General features: G+C 51.1%; 1 protein-coding gene across 1 annotated transcript; it reads right to left on the bottom strand.

Annotated features, from left to right (window-relative positions):
- Positions 1 to 655: 655 nt before the first annotated feature.
- LOC131196363 (cytochrome P450 11B, mitochondrial-like) lies at positions 656 to 15,286 on the bottom strand. Its single transcript, XM_058179110.1, has 9 exons — positions 15,249 to 15,286; positions 9,870 to 10,025; positions 8,432 to 8,631; positions 7,199 to 7,402; positions 6,218 to 6,372; positions 4,342 to 4,508; positions 3,475 to 3,553; positions 1,707 to 1,898; positions 656 to 1,129 (listed from the first exon to the last, which is right to left on the bottom strand). Exons 1-9 carry the CDS (start codon positions 15,284 to 15,286, stop codon positions 1,016 to 1,018), a joined length of 1,305 nt encoding a protein of 434 aa, XP_058035093.1. The 3' UTR covers positions 656 to 1,015.
- Positions 15,287 to 16,532: the final 1,246 nt, after the last annotated feature.

The following is a 16,532-nucleotide window of genomic DNA, read 5'->3' as shown; positions in this document are numbered from 1 at the left end:
GTCGTAAGTGTGGGAAATGGTCATAAGCCCCTATTTCCAGTGATGTTGTAACTTCGAATAGTCACTAAATGAACTGTTGTAAGTGCAGGACTCCCTGTACGGCAATCTGTAGTTCTTTTGTTGTGTATCTTCCTCTTATATGAGGGAATCGTGACATCATAGAAACCTAGGACTGGAAGGGACCTTGGAGGTCTTCTAGTCTAACCCCAGATCAGGGCAGGCCTCCTGATCAGAGCAAGCCTGTGGCTCTTCAGTTTTTGCTGAAAGGGATGGAGACCCCACCCCTCACACACACACACACCTGCAGGAGGCCACGAGTTGCATTTTTAATACCTTGGAGAGAGAGAGAGAGAGAGAGAGAGAGAGAGAGAGATTGATTTTCCAGGGGTTGGGGGCAGGCGGGCGTCAGCTCCTCTGAGGTTACACGTGAGAGAAGGCTGTCAATCACAGAACATCGGCACCAGGTATATTTATTTTTGCTCAATTCCCGACAGAAGGCCCTTTGATCCTCTGGGCCGGCTTGCACACATAGACTGAGAAAAAAACCTCAGAAAAGTCAGACTGAAAAGCAGAGAGAATATTTATTTATTCATTGATCCCATTTAGAAATTGCCCTTCTCCTCACGGGGGGGGGGATTCTGGATGCTGCTTTGATGTTTGCATGTCTTCTGCACCCCCCCCCCACTAATTGCAAATGGGGAGGGGCTTATTCTGCTGCCCCCCAGGACAGCATGGGGAGGGGGGGCAGAACAAAGGAACTGGGGGAGGAAACTGAATCAATAAAGGAGAATGGGGATTGGTGCTCTGAGCTTGGTTTTCTTGCAAACGTCTCATGACCCATCTAGGTAACCTCATCAGGGCTAGTAAGGAGTGTGGCGTTTGCTGTCAGGAAGCAGCTGTGCAAACCGGGAGGCTTCCTGGTCTTTGAGAGTTGGGCTTGCCCCTCCTCCCCTCTCACCGTCTGCAGAATGTAGGGCAGAGCTGGTGGGCAGGACCACCCCACACGGAGAGCCCCCTAGTCAATGGGGCGGAAGGTGAGCCGAGGGGGTTTCTCCGGCTTCAGAATGAAGCTATAGATGGTCCGGATGTCCTCCTTGGAGACGGTGTCAATCTTGAAGTTCTTCAAGATCTGAAAGAGCCCCACAATGGCCATGAGGAGGAGAGACCCTCGGCCCACCGGGGCCCTTCCCTGCCACCCCTTTGCATTCCATGGGCTTTACTCCCTATAATCCCCCGGCAGCTCACTGGCCATCCAGCAAAGCATACGCCCTGGCCCCATTCTACAGGTATTCTTTGATTTCCCACCACGGTCGCTAAGCAAGACGGTTAAGTGAGTTTTGCTCCATTTGATGACCTTTTTGCCACATTTGTGAAGTGAATCACCGTGCTGGTGAAGTTAGTAACCCGGTCGTTAAGCAAATCTGGCTTCCCCATTGACTTTGCTCATCAGGTCACAAAAGGGGATTGTGTGACCCCGGGACACGGTGACCGTCATAAATATGAGTCAGTAGGTAAGCATCTGAATTTTGATTAAGTGACCGTGGGGATGAGGTCATAAGTGTGAAAAACAGTCCCAAGTCCCTGTTCTCAGGGCCGTAGGGACTTCGCGGGGTAACTAAAGGAACGGTGGTAAGTTGAGAACTACCCTAGGCGGAGCAGTCAGCTGCCTGGGCACCCCGTCTCCCCCTCCGCCCAGCGGGACTCACGTGCATGAGGAAGAGCGCCATTTCGGCCTCTGCCAGCCTCCGGCCGATGCACTGGCGCGAGCCGAAGCCAAAGGCCAGCGCCTTGAAGCTGTTGTCCTCCTTGCCCAGCCAGCGGGACGGCTTGTACTGCTCGGGTTCCGTAAAGACCGCCGGGCTCCGGCCCATGGAGTAGAGCCCCACCTGGCACAGAGTCTGGGGGCAGGAAAGAAGGCCCTTCTGAGGAGGCAGCTCCCGGGGGTCTCCTGTTGCACCCCAACCTCCATCGGTCCCAAGCCCCGCCCCCCGGGATTTTGGATCTATAGAGTCAATTCTTCCCCACCCTTCCACATCTCGTGACACTTACGACCAACATGGATTACTGCAATGCTCTCTACATGGGGCTCCCCTTGAAGGGCATCCGGAGGCTACAGTTAGTCCAGAATGTGGCTGCGCGGGTGATAGATGGAGCCCCTCGTGGCTCCCGCATAACACCCATCCTGCGCAGACTGCACTGGCTACCTGTGGCCTTCCGGGTGCGCTTCAAGGTTTTGGTGACCACCTTTAAAGCGCTCCATGGCATTGGGCCGGGTTATTTACGGGACCGCCTACTGCCACCGAATACCTCTCACCGACCCGTGCGCTCTCATAGAGAGGGTCTCCTCAGGGTGCCGTCAGCGAGGCAATGTCGTCTGGCGACGCCCAGGGGAAGGGCCTTCTCTGTGGGGGCTCCCACCCTTTGGAACGAACTACCCCCCGGACTTCGTCAGCTTCTGGACCTTCGGACCTTCCGCCGCGGGCTTAAAACATACTTATTTAATTGTGCAGGACTGAGCTAGATTTTAAATTTATGGTTTTAATTGGGTTTTATTTTTATATTTTAATTAACGGGCTTTTAGAATAAGTTAACTGCTTTTATATTGTATTTATGTGTTTTTTAAGTGCCTGTGAACCGCCCTGAGTCCTTCGGGAGATAGGGCGGTATATAAATATGATTAAATAAATAAATAAATAAACATTGAGCCAAAAGTGTCTCAATTGATGGCTACAATTAAGCCCGAAATTTCTGTCACTGAGTGAAACATTTGTTAAGTGAGTTTGGCCAGGCCCCATTTTACAGCCTTTCTTGCAACAGTCGTTAAGCGAATCACTGCAGTTGTTAAGTTAGTCACATGGTTGTTAAGTGAATCTGGCTTTCCCATGGACTTGGCTTGTCAGAAGGTCGCAAACGGGGATCACGTGACCCCAGGACACGGCGACCGTCATAGGTATAAGCCAGTTGCCAAGGGTCTGATGCTGCAACGGTGATAAAATGTGAAAAAAGGAGACCCCAGGACACTGTAACCGTCACATCTATGAGTCAGTTCCCAAGCGTCTGAATCCTGATCACGTGACCATGGGAACGAGGTCACAAATGTGAAAAATGGCCCTAAGTCACTTTTTAAAGTGCCGTGGTAACTATGAATGGTTACTAAATGAGCTGTTCTAAGTCGAGGACTACTTGCAGTCACTGATGGTAACCAGAAGAGGGGAAAAGAGCAGCAGCCTGAAGAGAGGCTTCATCCATGGAGAGCCAAAAGGTGGGGGGAGGGGCATGGGGGGGGTGTCGGATGGGGTCTCCCGCTCCCTAGAACTGGCTTTTACAGGCGTTTGAACCTCGGACCTTTGGCAGGCAAATCCTGGGCTCCGGTTTGCACCCCTGAACTGGAGGCTCTGCAGAATGGCAGGAATCTGCCAGGTCAGGCGAGGTGTGTGTCAGCCCCCACAGGCCCTTTGGCTACCCAGCACTTACCCCAGCCGGCACGCAATAATTCTGGAGCACCACATCCCGCAGAGGGTAGCGCTGGATGGTAATGCCCACAGGGTAGAGCCTGGAGGAGAAGAAGGGGGAAAGGGTGGCCGTTGCTTCCCCTCAGATCTCTCAGCGTCTCTTCTCCTGATGCTTTCAAAGCTCCGGTGATGGATGCTCAGGTTAAGAGCAGCAGGCCAGGAACCAGGAGGCTGTGAATGCTGGCTCTGCCGTAGGCTGACCTTGGGCCAGCCCCCCCCTCGCACCCCCAGGGAAAGGAGGCGAGCAACCCACTTCTGAAAGAAATGCGGGCCATATATTTGAGGGGAGCCAAGGCTGAAGGCATCCAAAGGGCTTCATACTTGGAGGGGGATCATTGCTCACTCTTAATTATTAGATTTTTATACGATCGCTATTTATACTGTAAATAATGTAAGGTGCTGAAAGTATACCGTATTCCTTCCTCCCCTTATTTTCCCCACAACAACCCTGTGAGGTGGGTTGGGCTGAAACAGAAGTCATTCAGCTGGCTTGAACGCCTCAAGGCAAGACTAGAACTAGAAGTTGAAGTTGACTTTGTAAATATACAAATAGAATGAGACTATTGCCTTACACACTGTAAGCCGCCCTGAGTCTTCGGAGAAGGGTGGGATATAAATGTAAAATAAAATAATTTAAAAAAACCCCTCATCATCACCTGATGAGGGGCTCAAATTCACCCAGTTGGCGCATGTGCCTAAGGTGGGACTAGAACTCAGAGTCTCCTGGTTTCTAGGCCACCACCTTAACCAGGGCTGCTCCCCATAGGCATTCAGAAACCCATGTCAGCCCAGCCCAGCCCACTGCACACACACACACCCCGCCGCTTACCTCAGCGTTTCCTTCAGGGCTCCCTTGAGCAGCGGCATCGCGTTCAGCACCTTGGAGAGCTCCTTGGAGCCCTGCGCCTGGGCTTCCCGGATCTCCTCCCGAATGGCCGTCTGGACCTGGGGGTTGCGGGCCAGCTCAAAGAGGGTGAAGAGCAGGGGCATGGCTGTCTGCGGGGGAGAGGATGAATGGATGGGGCAGAGGAGAGGAGGGCAGAGAAGGAGAGAGGAGAGGGAGAAATGGTTCAGAATCTCACGCAGGAACAACCAACCCCTCGCACTGTCCTGTGGCGACCTGCCTTGGAACCTGGTTTGGACCTGCCTCTCTCTGCTGGGATGAAACTGAACAGAATCAGGTGTGATGTCGGAAGAAGTGCCCTTGCCCTCTCCTCAGTCGACATGCAGGGATTCCGCTTTTTGCGATTGTGGTGCTCGTGTGCAAACTATTGAGCGTATTGTGCAAGATTGCCCACCACATGAATCCTCTGGTTCCCTAGAAGATCTGCACGAAGGAAGGCCAGAGCCGAGATCGCCTGGATAGCTGATCTGGACCTCCGGATATGATGATGTCACTGCCATAATCCCCATCTAGCAGGGGTGAAATCTAAAAATTTTCCCTACCGGTTCTGTGGGCGTGGCTTAATTGGTGGGCGTGGCTTGGTGGTCAGATGACTGGGTGGGCGTGGCCAATAACAATAAATAATAAAAATTATAAACAAAGTACACAAAAGAATAAGAGGTACCAAAAACCAACTTTCACACTTTACACACACACAACACAACACAACTGACTCGCACACCAATGTAAAAGCAGCTGCACTTCACCCAAAATGGCCCCTGCAACAAGCAGGAACCTCACACTTTCACACTTTACACACACAAAACACAACTGACTCACACACACACACTCATACAAAATGCCACATACAGCTTGGTGAGATTTTGTGCGTTTGTGTAGTTAAGAGTGAAACACTACAGAAACACACCAAATCTCAGAAAGCTCCACAAATATTTTATTTTATTATTTTATTTATTTATTTATTTTTAGATCAGGGGTCTCCAACTTTAGTAACTTTAAGGTTTGTGGACTTCAACTCCCAGAGTTCCTCAGCCAGCAAAGCAGGCAGATTGAGTTGCTCACTGAGGAGATGGATTTTAGGCAAGCAGAGTCAGTTGATTACAGTAACTGAAGTAAAGCATGAAAGGAGCAACAATTATAGGTAAGTGAGGAGGGGGCATTGGGTGGGCATGGGTGGGGTCTCTTGTAAGTGGGGGCTGTTAAAAATGATTTTAAAAGCCTGTGAGGATCAGGAAACTCATCTGGGATCGCCAGAGGAAAAAAAGATTTTAAAAGCTCCTCTGACAATCTCAGCTGAAGTTCCCTCATAGCAGCCCAGAACCTCTTAAAATAATTGTTTTAACAAGCTCTTCGGCTGAAGAGCTTGTAGAAAACATGTTTTTTAAGGTTCTGGTGATGAGGAACTCATCTGGGATCTCCAGAGGAGCCTTTTAAAGCCTTTTTTTTAATAACCTCTTCGGCCGAAGAGGTTGTTAAAAACAAGAGTTTAAAGGCTCTGACGGTCTCAGCTGAGCCGCGGGATCCTCAAAGTCTTTTTTTTTTTTTACTTTTAAAGGCATGTTTTTGGCTGAAGAAAAACTGCTTTTAAAAGAAAAAAAAACCTCTGCTGATGGTGCGGCTCAGCAGAGGCAGGGGGCGGGGCCAAGGATTTTTGCCACTGGTTCTCTGAACTACCAGCCACCATCGCTACTGGATCGGGCGAGCCGGTCCGAACAGGGAGCATTTCACCCCTGGTGTGCTTCACCCGACATCCTTGTGCTTCCTTAGGGATAATGATTGTGTGTCTCAGAACCACACTCACCGTGTCCACACCCCCAGCTGTTAACTCGGTGACGTTGGCCTTGATGGAGTCGAGAGGCAGCTCAGCCTGGACCAGCAACTCCGCCATGATGCCCGAATACTTGCGGGGTTTCCCCAGGCAGAACTCCTGGTAGATGTTCTGGATGCATTTGTCAGCTGGAAGAAACGACCCGAGGAGGGGAATCACTGTGAGCAGCACCCCCCCCCAAGGCCCAGGCCCCGCTCGATGTGGTTCCCACCACCCAGGACACAAAGAATATGAATGGAAACAGGGTGCTGCCATGCAGAACAGGGGCGGGGCCCCAAAGCAGCTTACGGGAGGCAAGGGAGCGCAAGGGGGGCACATATCCCACTCGACAACTTCCCAGGCCAAGTTCCACATCTTCTCCAGCAAGAAGAAGTGCTGGACCTTCTGAGATACTCAGGGAAACCATCCTGAGCGCTTGTGATGCTACCTAATTTGGGTCACGAAGCATCTGCAAGAAAACCTCTGGTGGCTCAGCAGACTAAGCCTGTCTGTTATTAACACAGCTGCTTGCAATTACTGCAAGTTCAAGTCCCACCAGGCCCAAGGTTGACTCAGCTGTCCATTCTTTATAAGGTAGGTAAAATGAGGACCCAGATTGTTGGGGCCAATAAAAGTTGACTTTGTATATAATATACAAATGGATGAAGACTATTGCTTAACACATTGTAAGCCGCCTTGAGTCTTCGGAGAAGGGCGGGATATAAATTCAAATTAAAAAAACAAAAACCACCAAGCTAGAGAGCGCGCACCATCCCTGAAGTTCTCCAAGAATGGACTTTAACCAACCCTAACCCTAGACCGCCCTGCCCTGTTGGGTCGTTTTAGCTCAGTTGCCCCCGCTCCCTCTCTCACCCGCCCAACCCATTCTGCAGTTATCCTTCAGGCCTCTGCCATCCTGGTTGGGAGTGAGCTGCAACCCCGCAGGCTCCCCTGCCCGGCTCCTCCAAGGCTGACCGTGGCTGAAGATGGTATCCCAGGCCTTCAGGTGCTCCTGCCAGAGCCGGTTGTGCGCCCAACGCATCACGCCTGGGGGGATGAAGAGCAGAGGCAGCGTGGTCTGCAGCATGGTCTCGACGGCGCTGATGAACTCCTGGGACTCGGGCTTGGGACTCTCCTCCAGAAGACCCAGGCGCTCCCCATACAAGGCGTAGCTGCTGGCTGTTGGGTGGAGGGTCACAAGGAGAGGAGAAGGTCAACCAGAAGGGCCCAGCCAGAGAAAGAAGGGCAAGAAGGACCCCCCTGTCCAGGGCTGGGATGCTTATTTAGGCCATTTTGACCCTTCTGGAATTCTCATACAAAAGGAGATCGGAATGATGCCCGATACCTGGACAGGTGTGTCACCGGCCAATTCACCCATCGGCCTTCCCCACTTCGGTGTTCTTCAGATATAGCAGGCCTTAACTTCCCCTTCATGCTCTTGAAATGGCTAGTTAGCCTTGTAGATTAGGACTGGGGTTTAACTAAGTCACTGGTTTTTCTGGATTCGCACAATCCTCTGAAACTTGCAAAGCCAGGGGTGCCACTTTTAAGACTTGTGGACTTTAACTCCCAGAATTCCCTAGGAAACTAGGCTGACTGGAGAGTTCTGGGAGTTGAAGTCCTTAAAAGTTGCCAAGACTGGACACCCTTGTCCTAAAGGAAAGGCAATATGGGGCGGACAGACAGGCACCCTGACCTGTGCAGCACAATTGGCTGGGATACTCTGGGAGTTGAAGTCCTTCAAAGTTCCCCACCGTTGGACACACCTGAGCTAAACCAAGGTTTCCCTTACAAGACTGAGCCACTCTCTGAGTCACAAGATTAAGACTAACCAGCTAGTTAGCTGAATGCAGCTGTGGGAATTGGTTAAGTAGCTTCAATGGCCCGATGTATAGAGATGATCCTGCAAAATATGGCCCTCAGTGGGTGGTGAGTGAAGTAGAAACCCCGCAGTTCTTGTGACTGCCTGCTTCTCTACCAGTTTTGGGCCCTTCCCCTGGGGGAGGGGCCGGGGGGCCCTTGGGGCCCTTTTCCTGTCCCCTTCCAAGCAACACATAGCCTGCCTAAGGAAGGAGGCCAGCCATGCTCTCAGAGGAAGCCCCCAGAGGAAGACCTACCAGACCACCCCACCCCCCATGTACTGAGGTGGGGTGGGGAGCACGCGGAAGGGAGGGGGATCATGGGGCCCTCTTGAAAGGCTGCCTGTACCTTCCAGCGTGAAGCGGAAGAGATCGTGGTAAAGGTCAACGGTCAGAGAGCCGCGGGTGTTCTTCCTGACCTGCCGGTGCATGAAAGCCACAAAGTCCTCGGCCACCGTGTTGAGGAAGGGCAGGAACTTCCGGGTGCCGGCAGGGCTGATCACTTCCTTGTTGAGGATGAGCCGGTCGGAGCGCCACTCTTCCCCATTCCTGCAAAATAAGGTCAACCCCCCCCCGCCCCCACAGGTGAGGCCTGGCCTGGCCTGGCCAGGGAATGTGACCTGCGGCTCCCAGCTTTCCTCAATGAAAGACCCCTCTGCCCCTGCTCGTTGCAGGAGCCTCCCTTGTCTCTGCCTAGTAGCCCTCCCCAATCCAGACCCTTCCCCCTCTCCACTCAAGCCCCTCCAGACCCCTCCTTCCTTGAATCATCCATCCATGTCATCATTACTGCAAGAAGTAGGAGAACAAACCCATCAGGACAAGATTTGGCAGTCCACCTGCATTTCAAAGACAAAGGGCCCTTTTGAAGACAGCAAAGCTCACATTTTGGACAGAGAGGGCGGCTGGTTTGAAAGAGGGGTCCAAGAGGCCATCTAGGTCCAAACTGAGCAGCCCTCCCTCAATAGAGGGGGAGGGATGCGGCATCATCCATCTCCGGTCTACAACATGGTCTTCCTTTCAGCAGCTCCAAGAAGGCTCCACACCCATTGGCACCACTCAGGTGACACAGATAAATCCCCAAGTGGCCTCAAATGGCCTTCTAAAAGGATGCAAATGACCAGCTGTCTGCAAGGAGTATAAATCCTTCCGTGTCTGCCCCCCCACCGCCCCATCCAGTCAGAGCTGAAGAAGCTTCTTGGGCGAGAAGCAAAATGTCTTCAAAGAAAAACCAAACAGGAAGCTGGGCCTTGGGCTGAAAAGTCTTCCCGTATCTGGTGGCAGCAACCTTCCTGAAGTAAGGATGACCTTCTGCCAGGAGATGCCCATAACAAATGAGGGGGCCCTTGTACTTCTGGGTCAGGGGTTCGTTACGCAACCATCTGTGCACCGTATTTCGGGACAAAGTGCAGGTGACCCAGTCAGTCCTGAAACTCTTCTGTCTGCGGTTGTGGGTTCTCCATCTCCTTCTAGAGACACCCCACAAAGGAGGTTGAGCTCTTGGAGGCTTTCCCTCAAAGCTGCCCAGGTAAGACTTCCGTAAGGCATCGGCTGCTCATTTGGACAGTTTCTTGGAAACAGCCGGAGCAGGACTGTCCGGGTTCAAAGCAGGAGGTGCATCTTCCTTCCCCAAGCAAAAACCTTCCCAACCTGCCCTGCCCTGCCCTGCCAGGGTTTCTGGCCGGCACAACAGCTGCCCTGGTGGCCAGAGAGGGTCAAAGAGGCCTCCGTTTGGGAGAAGGTGCCCTGCAGGGTTACAATTACAGTTACTATTGTAAAGTGTTACTTACAAAAGGAAGACGCCGCATTTGTGGTTCCTCAGGCTGCGGTGGGCCAGCCATGAATCGATGCCCATCCGGCGTGGAAAAATCCCCTCCGTCTGGAAGAGCTGGGCGGCATCTTGTGGTAGGAAGACGTTGACGCTGTCATGGCTGCCCACCCTCTCCCTGCCAAAGCAACAGACTCTGATCACGGAGAGAAGGCCCACCTGCCCTGCGCTTCTGGGGTCAGAGCAGAGAACCTGAAAGGAGGGGGAATGGGGAGGGGGGAAGGAGAAAGAGGGAGAAGGAAGGAAGGAAGGAAGGAAGGAAGGAAGGAAGGAAGGAAGGAAGGAGAGAGGGAGAGCAGACTGGCAAGATTCTGCTATTACAGCCAAATTCAATATAAGTAGTTTTAGACTTCCTGGGGAATTGATTTCCTAGTCTGGCCTATGTAATAATATAGACTACAACAAACCACTTAACCACACACACACACACACATACATACACAGACAATGCCTACTGCATCAGTGCTCTGTTGAGTGCCTTGTGCAAAGCTAAAGGACCAGATGCTGAGCGGGCTGAGGGTATTCCAGAGCAAGGGAGTGAAGAAAAGGACCAGGGGTGACATGATAGCATCTTCCAATATTTGAGGGGCTGCCTCAAAGAAAAGGGGGTCAAGTTATTTTCCAAAGTACCAGAAGGCAGGACAAGAAACCACGGATGGAAACTCATCAAGGAGAGAAGCAACCTGGAATTAAGAAGAAATTTCCTGCCAGTGAGGACAATTAACTGGCATAATGGTTTTAATAGTTTTAATCTTAAACTGGGGTTTTTATTGGGTTTTTTAAATTCTTTTATAATCTTAAATTTAAACTTTTAATTATCAGCCTTTTGTAATTTGCTAGGTTTAAATTGTTGGTTTTAATTGTATATGTATTGTGTTTTATCTTTGGCTGTACACCGCCCTGAGTCCTTCGGGAGAAGGGCGGTATAAAAATTTAATAAATAAATAAATAAATAAACAAACAAACAAACAAACAAACAAATAAATAAATAAAAAACCAGTGGAACAGCTTGCCACCAGAAGTTGTGGGTGCTCCAACACTGGAAGCTTTTAAGATGTTGATAACCATTTTGTCTGAAGTGGTGTAGGGTTTCCTGCCTGGGAAGGGGGTTGGACTAGAAGACCTCCAAGGCCCCTTCCCACTCTGTTATTCTTTAATTCTATTCTCCAAAGCACCTGAGGGCAGGACAAGGATCAATGGGTGGAAACTAATCAAGGAGAGAAGCAACCTGGAATTAAGAAGAAATTTCCTGCCAGTGAGGATAATTAACCAGTGGAACAGCTTGCCACCAGAAGTTGTGGGTGCTCCAACACTGAGGGTCTTTAAGAAGAGACTGGACAGCCACTTGCCTGGAATGGTATAGGATCTCCTGTTTGGGCAGGGGGTTGGACTGGAAGACCTCCAAGGTCCCTTCCAACTCTGTTATCCAGAAGAAGAACCACAATTCACTGATCCAGTTTGACAACTGGACCAAGAGGACCCGGGTCTTGCTGGAGTCTAAGCTTGTTCTGTTCATTCGGACGGCCAGATACCAGAAGGCGAGGGCTCCACAGCTCCTCCAAGCCTGCGGTGGGGATGTTAGCTTGGGTTTCCCCAGTGTACATCCAAGTGGGTCACCCGTCTTCCAGCAACGGGATACGGAAGTGACTCAACAGGGCAGAGGCTGAGGCTTGCTGGACCCAGGCCTGGAAGACCCTCCATCCATCCGTCCACTCCTACTAACTGAAGTGGCTCCACCAAAAGTGGACAAGAGCTGGTCCTGAGTGTGAATTGGGGGGGGGGCTTCTGTGGAGTGATGCAGAGGAGAAAGCCATGCTGAGGCTCATGGCCTGTGGGGACTCTCCCCACTCATGCCCCCCAGCCCTGCTGTGGGGTGGGAACGTCTCAAGCCAGTCAGCTGAGCTGTTTTACTCACAGCCTCTATTCTGCCCCAAGGCCAGACAGCAGAGGGGACACTAGAGGACCTTGGAGGTCATTTAGTCCAACCCCCTGATTGAATAAGAGACCCTGTACCATTCCAGACAATTGGTTGTCCAGTCTCTTCTTTAAAGTCTCTATTGAGTTCCCTGGTGGCAAGCCGTTCCACTGGTTAATTGTCCTCATTGTTAGGAAATTTCTCCTTAATTCCAGGTTGCTTCTCTCCTTGATGAGTTTCCACCCATTGCTTCTTGTCCTGCCTTCGGAGAATAGCTTGACTCCCTCTTCTTTGGGGCAGCCCCTGAGATACTGGAAGACTCCTATCATGTCTCCCCTGGTCCTTCTTTTCATTAAACTAGACATGCCCAATCCCTGCAACAGTTCTTCATGTGTTCATAAAATTCATATATGAATTTTCCATAGCCTTGGATCCCCTAATCGTCTTTGTTGCTCTTCTCTGCTCCTTGCTGGCTGGGGAATTCTGGGAGACAAAGTCCCCCCATCTTCAGGATGCCAAGGTTGAGAAAACCCGGGTAACTCAGGGGTGTTCAAAGGTTCTTCCTCCGTTCTGCTCTTCATCCAGGCCTCATCCTCCTTCTTCCCTCCAAGGGCTTTTCCTGAGGCCTCTTTTGGAACCAGGCAGGGACTCCATGTTTTGTCTTCTTGACATATTCACGGAATGTCTGTGTGTGTCTGTTTTATTTATTTATTTTGTGCACCCTCAGTGAGTTCCTCAGAATGCTGGCAAGGCATTAAAAAAACTTGTCCTCCCTAACTTGCCCTGTCCAGCCCACTTTCCCCCCCCCAGACCCAAATCAGGAAACGTTGGTGAAGAGGTTGCTTTGCACTGATTGATGCTTCACTAATTTTAACCCCGAGCTACAAATATTCTCCTTTATTGATATTTAGGGATTTCCGTTCTCACTCAGGAATCCTTGTGCAGCTAGTCCTCAACTTACAACAGTTCATTTAGCGACCCTTCAAAGTTACAACGGTACTGGGGAAAAAGTGACTTATGACCATTTTTACACTTAGAAACGTTGCAGGTCACGTGATCAAAATTCAGCATCCCGGGGGTCACGTGGTCCCTGTTTGTGGCCTTTGACAAGCAAAGTCCATGGGGAAGCCAAATTCGCTTAACAACCATGTGACTAACTTAACGACTGCAGCGATTCACTCAACAACCATGACAAGAAAGGTCGCGAAATGGGTCCAAGCTCTCTGAACAAATGTCCCATTTAGCAACAGAAATGTTGGGCCCAATTACGGTCATAAGTCAAGGACTACCTGTAGAAACATCTTTACGGCCTCCCTCTTGAAGGTTTGCCTGCCTTGCAAAGACCCCGTTCATCCATCTCCCTCCTGGGGAGGGATTCTCTCCCCCCCCCCGCCCCCGATGAGAAGGACCCAGTCAGCGCCTTGCAGGTGGAAGACATACTCAGGCAAGAATTCCCAAATCCTGGCTCTGTCGGGAAGCTGGGCCAGGTGCCTTCGCCCACTTTCCTGCTGACAGGCAGTCCTTGACTTATGACCACAATTGAGCCCAACCTTTCTGTCGCTAAGCAAAACGTTTGTTCCGTGAATTTGGCCCCGTTTTGCAACTTTTCTCGCCACGGTTCTTAAGCGAATTGCTGCCATTGATAAGTTCATCACACGATTTTTAAGCGAATCTGGTTCTCCCGCTTGGAAGGTCGCAAAAGGGGATAGGAGAATAACAGAGTTGGAAAGGGTCCTCGGAGGTCTTCTAGTCCAACCCCTGGCACAAGCCTGACCCGGGGCACTGCGACGTTCATAAGTACACGTGCCAATTGCCACAGGTCCCAATTTTGATCACATGACCCAGGGAAATCTGAAACAGCCGTGATTAGGGGGGTGGGAAAGTCCAAAGTCCCTTTTTTCAATGCCAAGGTGACTTTGAATGGTCCTTAAACAAACTGTTGGAAGTCAAGGACTCCCTGTACGGGGAAGGGGGCAGATCTCCCCTAGCCAGCCCAAGCGCAATGTGAGATGCACATATTGAAAGTTTGGGAGGAAAGAAGAGGAGGTGGAGCCCCCTCCCCATCTTAATCCAGGCGCCTCCAGGCCTCAGGGCCACTTCTCTCTTTTAGGCCAGAGTCCCTAGACTAGAGGAGAAGCCAGGCAGAGCCTCTTTTGAATCAAAAGGATTGTGCCAGGTCTTTCCCAACGTCTCTGGATCAGAATCTGGAAGAACGATCAGTGCCTTTGTCTCAAGCATCTCTCCCCAGATAGCAAGAGCCCTTAGACTTATATACCGCTTGCACTGCTTCACAGCCCTCGCTAAGCGGTTTGCAGAGTCAGCCAATCAAACTGCTGGCCATGGGCAGAGGTAGACTGCAATACTGCATTCTTACCACTGCACTACCAGGGCCCATTCTGCCTGCCAACCTGCCTTCTTTACTTCTTTACTTCTTTACTTCCTTCCTTCCTTCCTTCCTTCCTTCCTTCCTTCCTTCCTTCCTTCCTTCCTTCCTACTTACTAGCACTTAGAGTTATATGCCGCTTCCCAGTGCTTTAACAGTCCTCTCTAAGTGGTTTGCAAAGTCAGCCTCTGGCCCCCAACAATCTGGGTCCTCATTTTACTAACCTTGGAAGGACGGAAGGTGGAGTCAGCTTTGAGCCTGGTGAGACTCGAACTGCCAAATTGCAGGCAGCCGGCAGTCAGCAGAAGAAGCCTGCAGTACTGCACTCTAATCACTGCGCCACAGTAAAGATAATGGCGACCTTCCCACCCATCCTCCTCAACCCTCCGGACTGATGTCATAAACCAGGACCAAATACTTCAGGCAGGTTGCTTGCTGGGGAGGGTGTCCTGAGGTGAGGTGCTCTCATTCTGAGGAAGGGCTTGGATTTTTTGTGTGAAATAACATGTAACAATCCTAACAGCAAAGCCGACTAGTCTGGGATCTGACTCTCTCTTTAATAAAGGAAAATGTTTGTAGCTCAGGGTTGAAATGAGTGAAGGGTTTCTTTGAGCCACTTTCAGCTGGGTGGTTTTCTTGCAGACGTTTCATGGCCCAGCTAAGTAACATCATCAGTGCTAGAAGGGAGGGGGGTTTACATCTTCTACTGATGATGTTACCTAGTTTGGGTAATTGAAACGTCTGCAAGAAAAAAAAACCCAACCTCAGAGAGCACCAAAGACTGACTCTCTCTCTCTCCCTTTCTCTCTTTCTTTCTCTCTCTCTCTCTTTCTCTCTCTCTTTCCCTCTCTTTCTCTCCCTCTCTTTCTCTCTCACACACATGCAGACACAATCACACATGCAGACTGACTTGGGGTAAGCTGACCTCATGAGGACCTTCTTTCCAAGCCCCCTCAGGGGACCCAGCCAATCCCACCCACCCCTTAAAGCCCGGAGGGGGATCCATCTGACGCCCCCCACCTCTAAGGGAAGGAGAGGCTCACCTGTAGATGGGTCCCAGGTTCTGGAAGTTCCTGTCCATGACACGATGGAAGTTTTGGAAAGCGTTGGTCCTCCAGAACTGGAAGAGGTTGAGCCAGGCATTGTGCCCGTTGCGTGGGATGGCCTCAAAAGGCTGCACCCTGGGGGGGCTCAGCTTAGCCACCACAGCGGGGGCCAGGGAGAGGGCCCGAGAAAGGCCCGGGGGAGCAGAGCGGGGGCTCAGCCGGCTGCATGCCCCCATCTCCTGCTCTTGGTCGGGGTCCCCCGCCGGCCCTCTGGACTCTCTCAGAAAGGCAGCACGCGAGGGCCCTTTTATGCCAGTGGACTTCCCACCCACCACCCACCCCCCGCCCAAGGACAGCTGTCCCAGCAGGGAGGGGGAGCCAAGCGTGGTCCATCTCATCTGCCCCGCCTAAGCCAGGAAGAGGGAGGGGGCTCTGAGGCCAAGAAACGTGTTGAAGGGGGACATGTTTCTTTCAACATGTCCCCTTCAACACGTCTCCACAGGCATGTCGAAGTAGAAGTATTAACAAAAGCTAAAAGAATCAGAGAAAATCCACAAAAGAATTTCAGAAAACCAGCAGAAGAACTGCAGGGTCTGAATAGCACAGCCAGGAATTTCCACATTTATTCCAAAGGAAAACAGCTCGGAATCTAAGCTGGTGGCTCCCAAGCTCTACAAAATTACATCGGCTTCCCTGCTGCTCTGTGCCCTCAATCTGCTCGGGATCCAGAAGAAATCTCCTCGTTTTATAGGCAAATTATTCAAGAGAGAATCTTCCCTTCAAGTACAAACAGCCAAACCTACATTTATTTATTTCTGGTTTTGAAGAATTGGGGAGAAGACGAGGTTGTTACCAAGGGCCTGGAGAAAGAGAAGCTCTCTCTCCTCCTTTGGCCAGAATTTGGCCAGAAGTTAAAAGAGCGGAAGTAGGAACATGAGGGGTCCTTGGTGATCTCTCAGCTGGGTTGTTTCCTTGCAGACATTTCATGACCCAAATGAGGCAACACCATCGGTGCTAGGTAACGTTATCAGCCAGCACTGATGATGTTACCTTGTTGGGTCATGAAAGGTCTGCAAGAAAACAACCCAGCTCAGAGAGCATCCAGGACCCCTGAGCTACAAACATTCTCCTTTATTTGTTCAAAGGCCACCCCTGGGGTTCTCTTCTCTCTCTGCAGTACCCACAGATCTCAAGCCGCAGCAGAGGGCCAGAAGACACACAAACACACATGTTTCGCAAGGATTGGCTTGAGCCCCAGCATTCATTTGGAGGTCAGGTGTT

Source organism: Ahaetulla prasina, chromosome 3 (assembly GCF_028640845.1).
Source record: "Ahaetulla prasina isolate Xishuangbanna chromosome 3, ASM2864084v1, whole genome shotgun sequence".
Lineage (NCBI taxonomy): Eukaryota > Metazoa > Chordata > Lepidosauria > Squamata > Colubridae > Ahaetulla > Ahaetulla prasina.
This window is presented reverse-complemented; position numbering and strand designations above follow the sequence as displayed.

What these genes read in the sequence shown, in the direction of transcription:
- LOC131196363 (XM_058179110.1), bottom strand. Translation starts at nt 15,286, where the DNA reads ATGGACAGGAACTTCCAGAACCTGGGACCCATCTACAG. An exon ending in GGATACCATCTTCAGCCACG is followed by an intron (nt 6,373 to 7,198) that starts GTCAGCCTTGGA and finishes CGTTTCTTCCAG; the next exon opens with CTGACAAATGCATCCAGAAC. An exon ending in TGGCGCTCTTCCTCATGCAC is followed by an intron (nt 1,130 to 1,706) that starts GTGAGTCCCGCT and finishes GGGCTCTTTCAG; the next exon opens with ATCTTGAAGAACTTCAAGAT.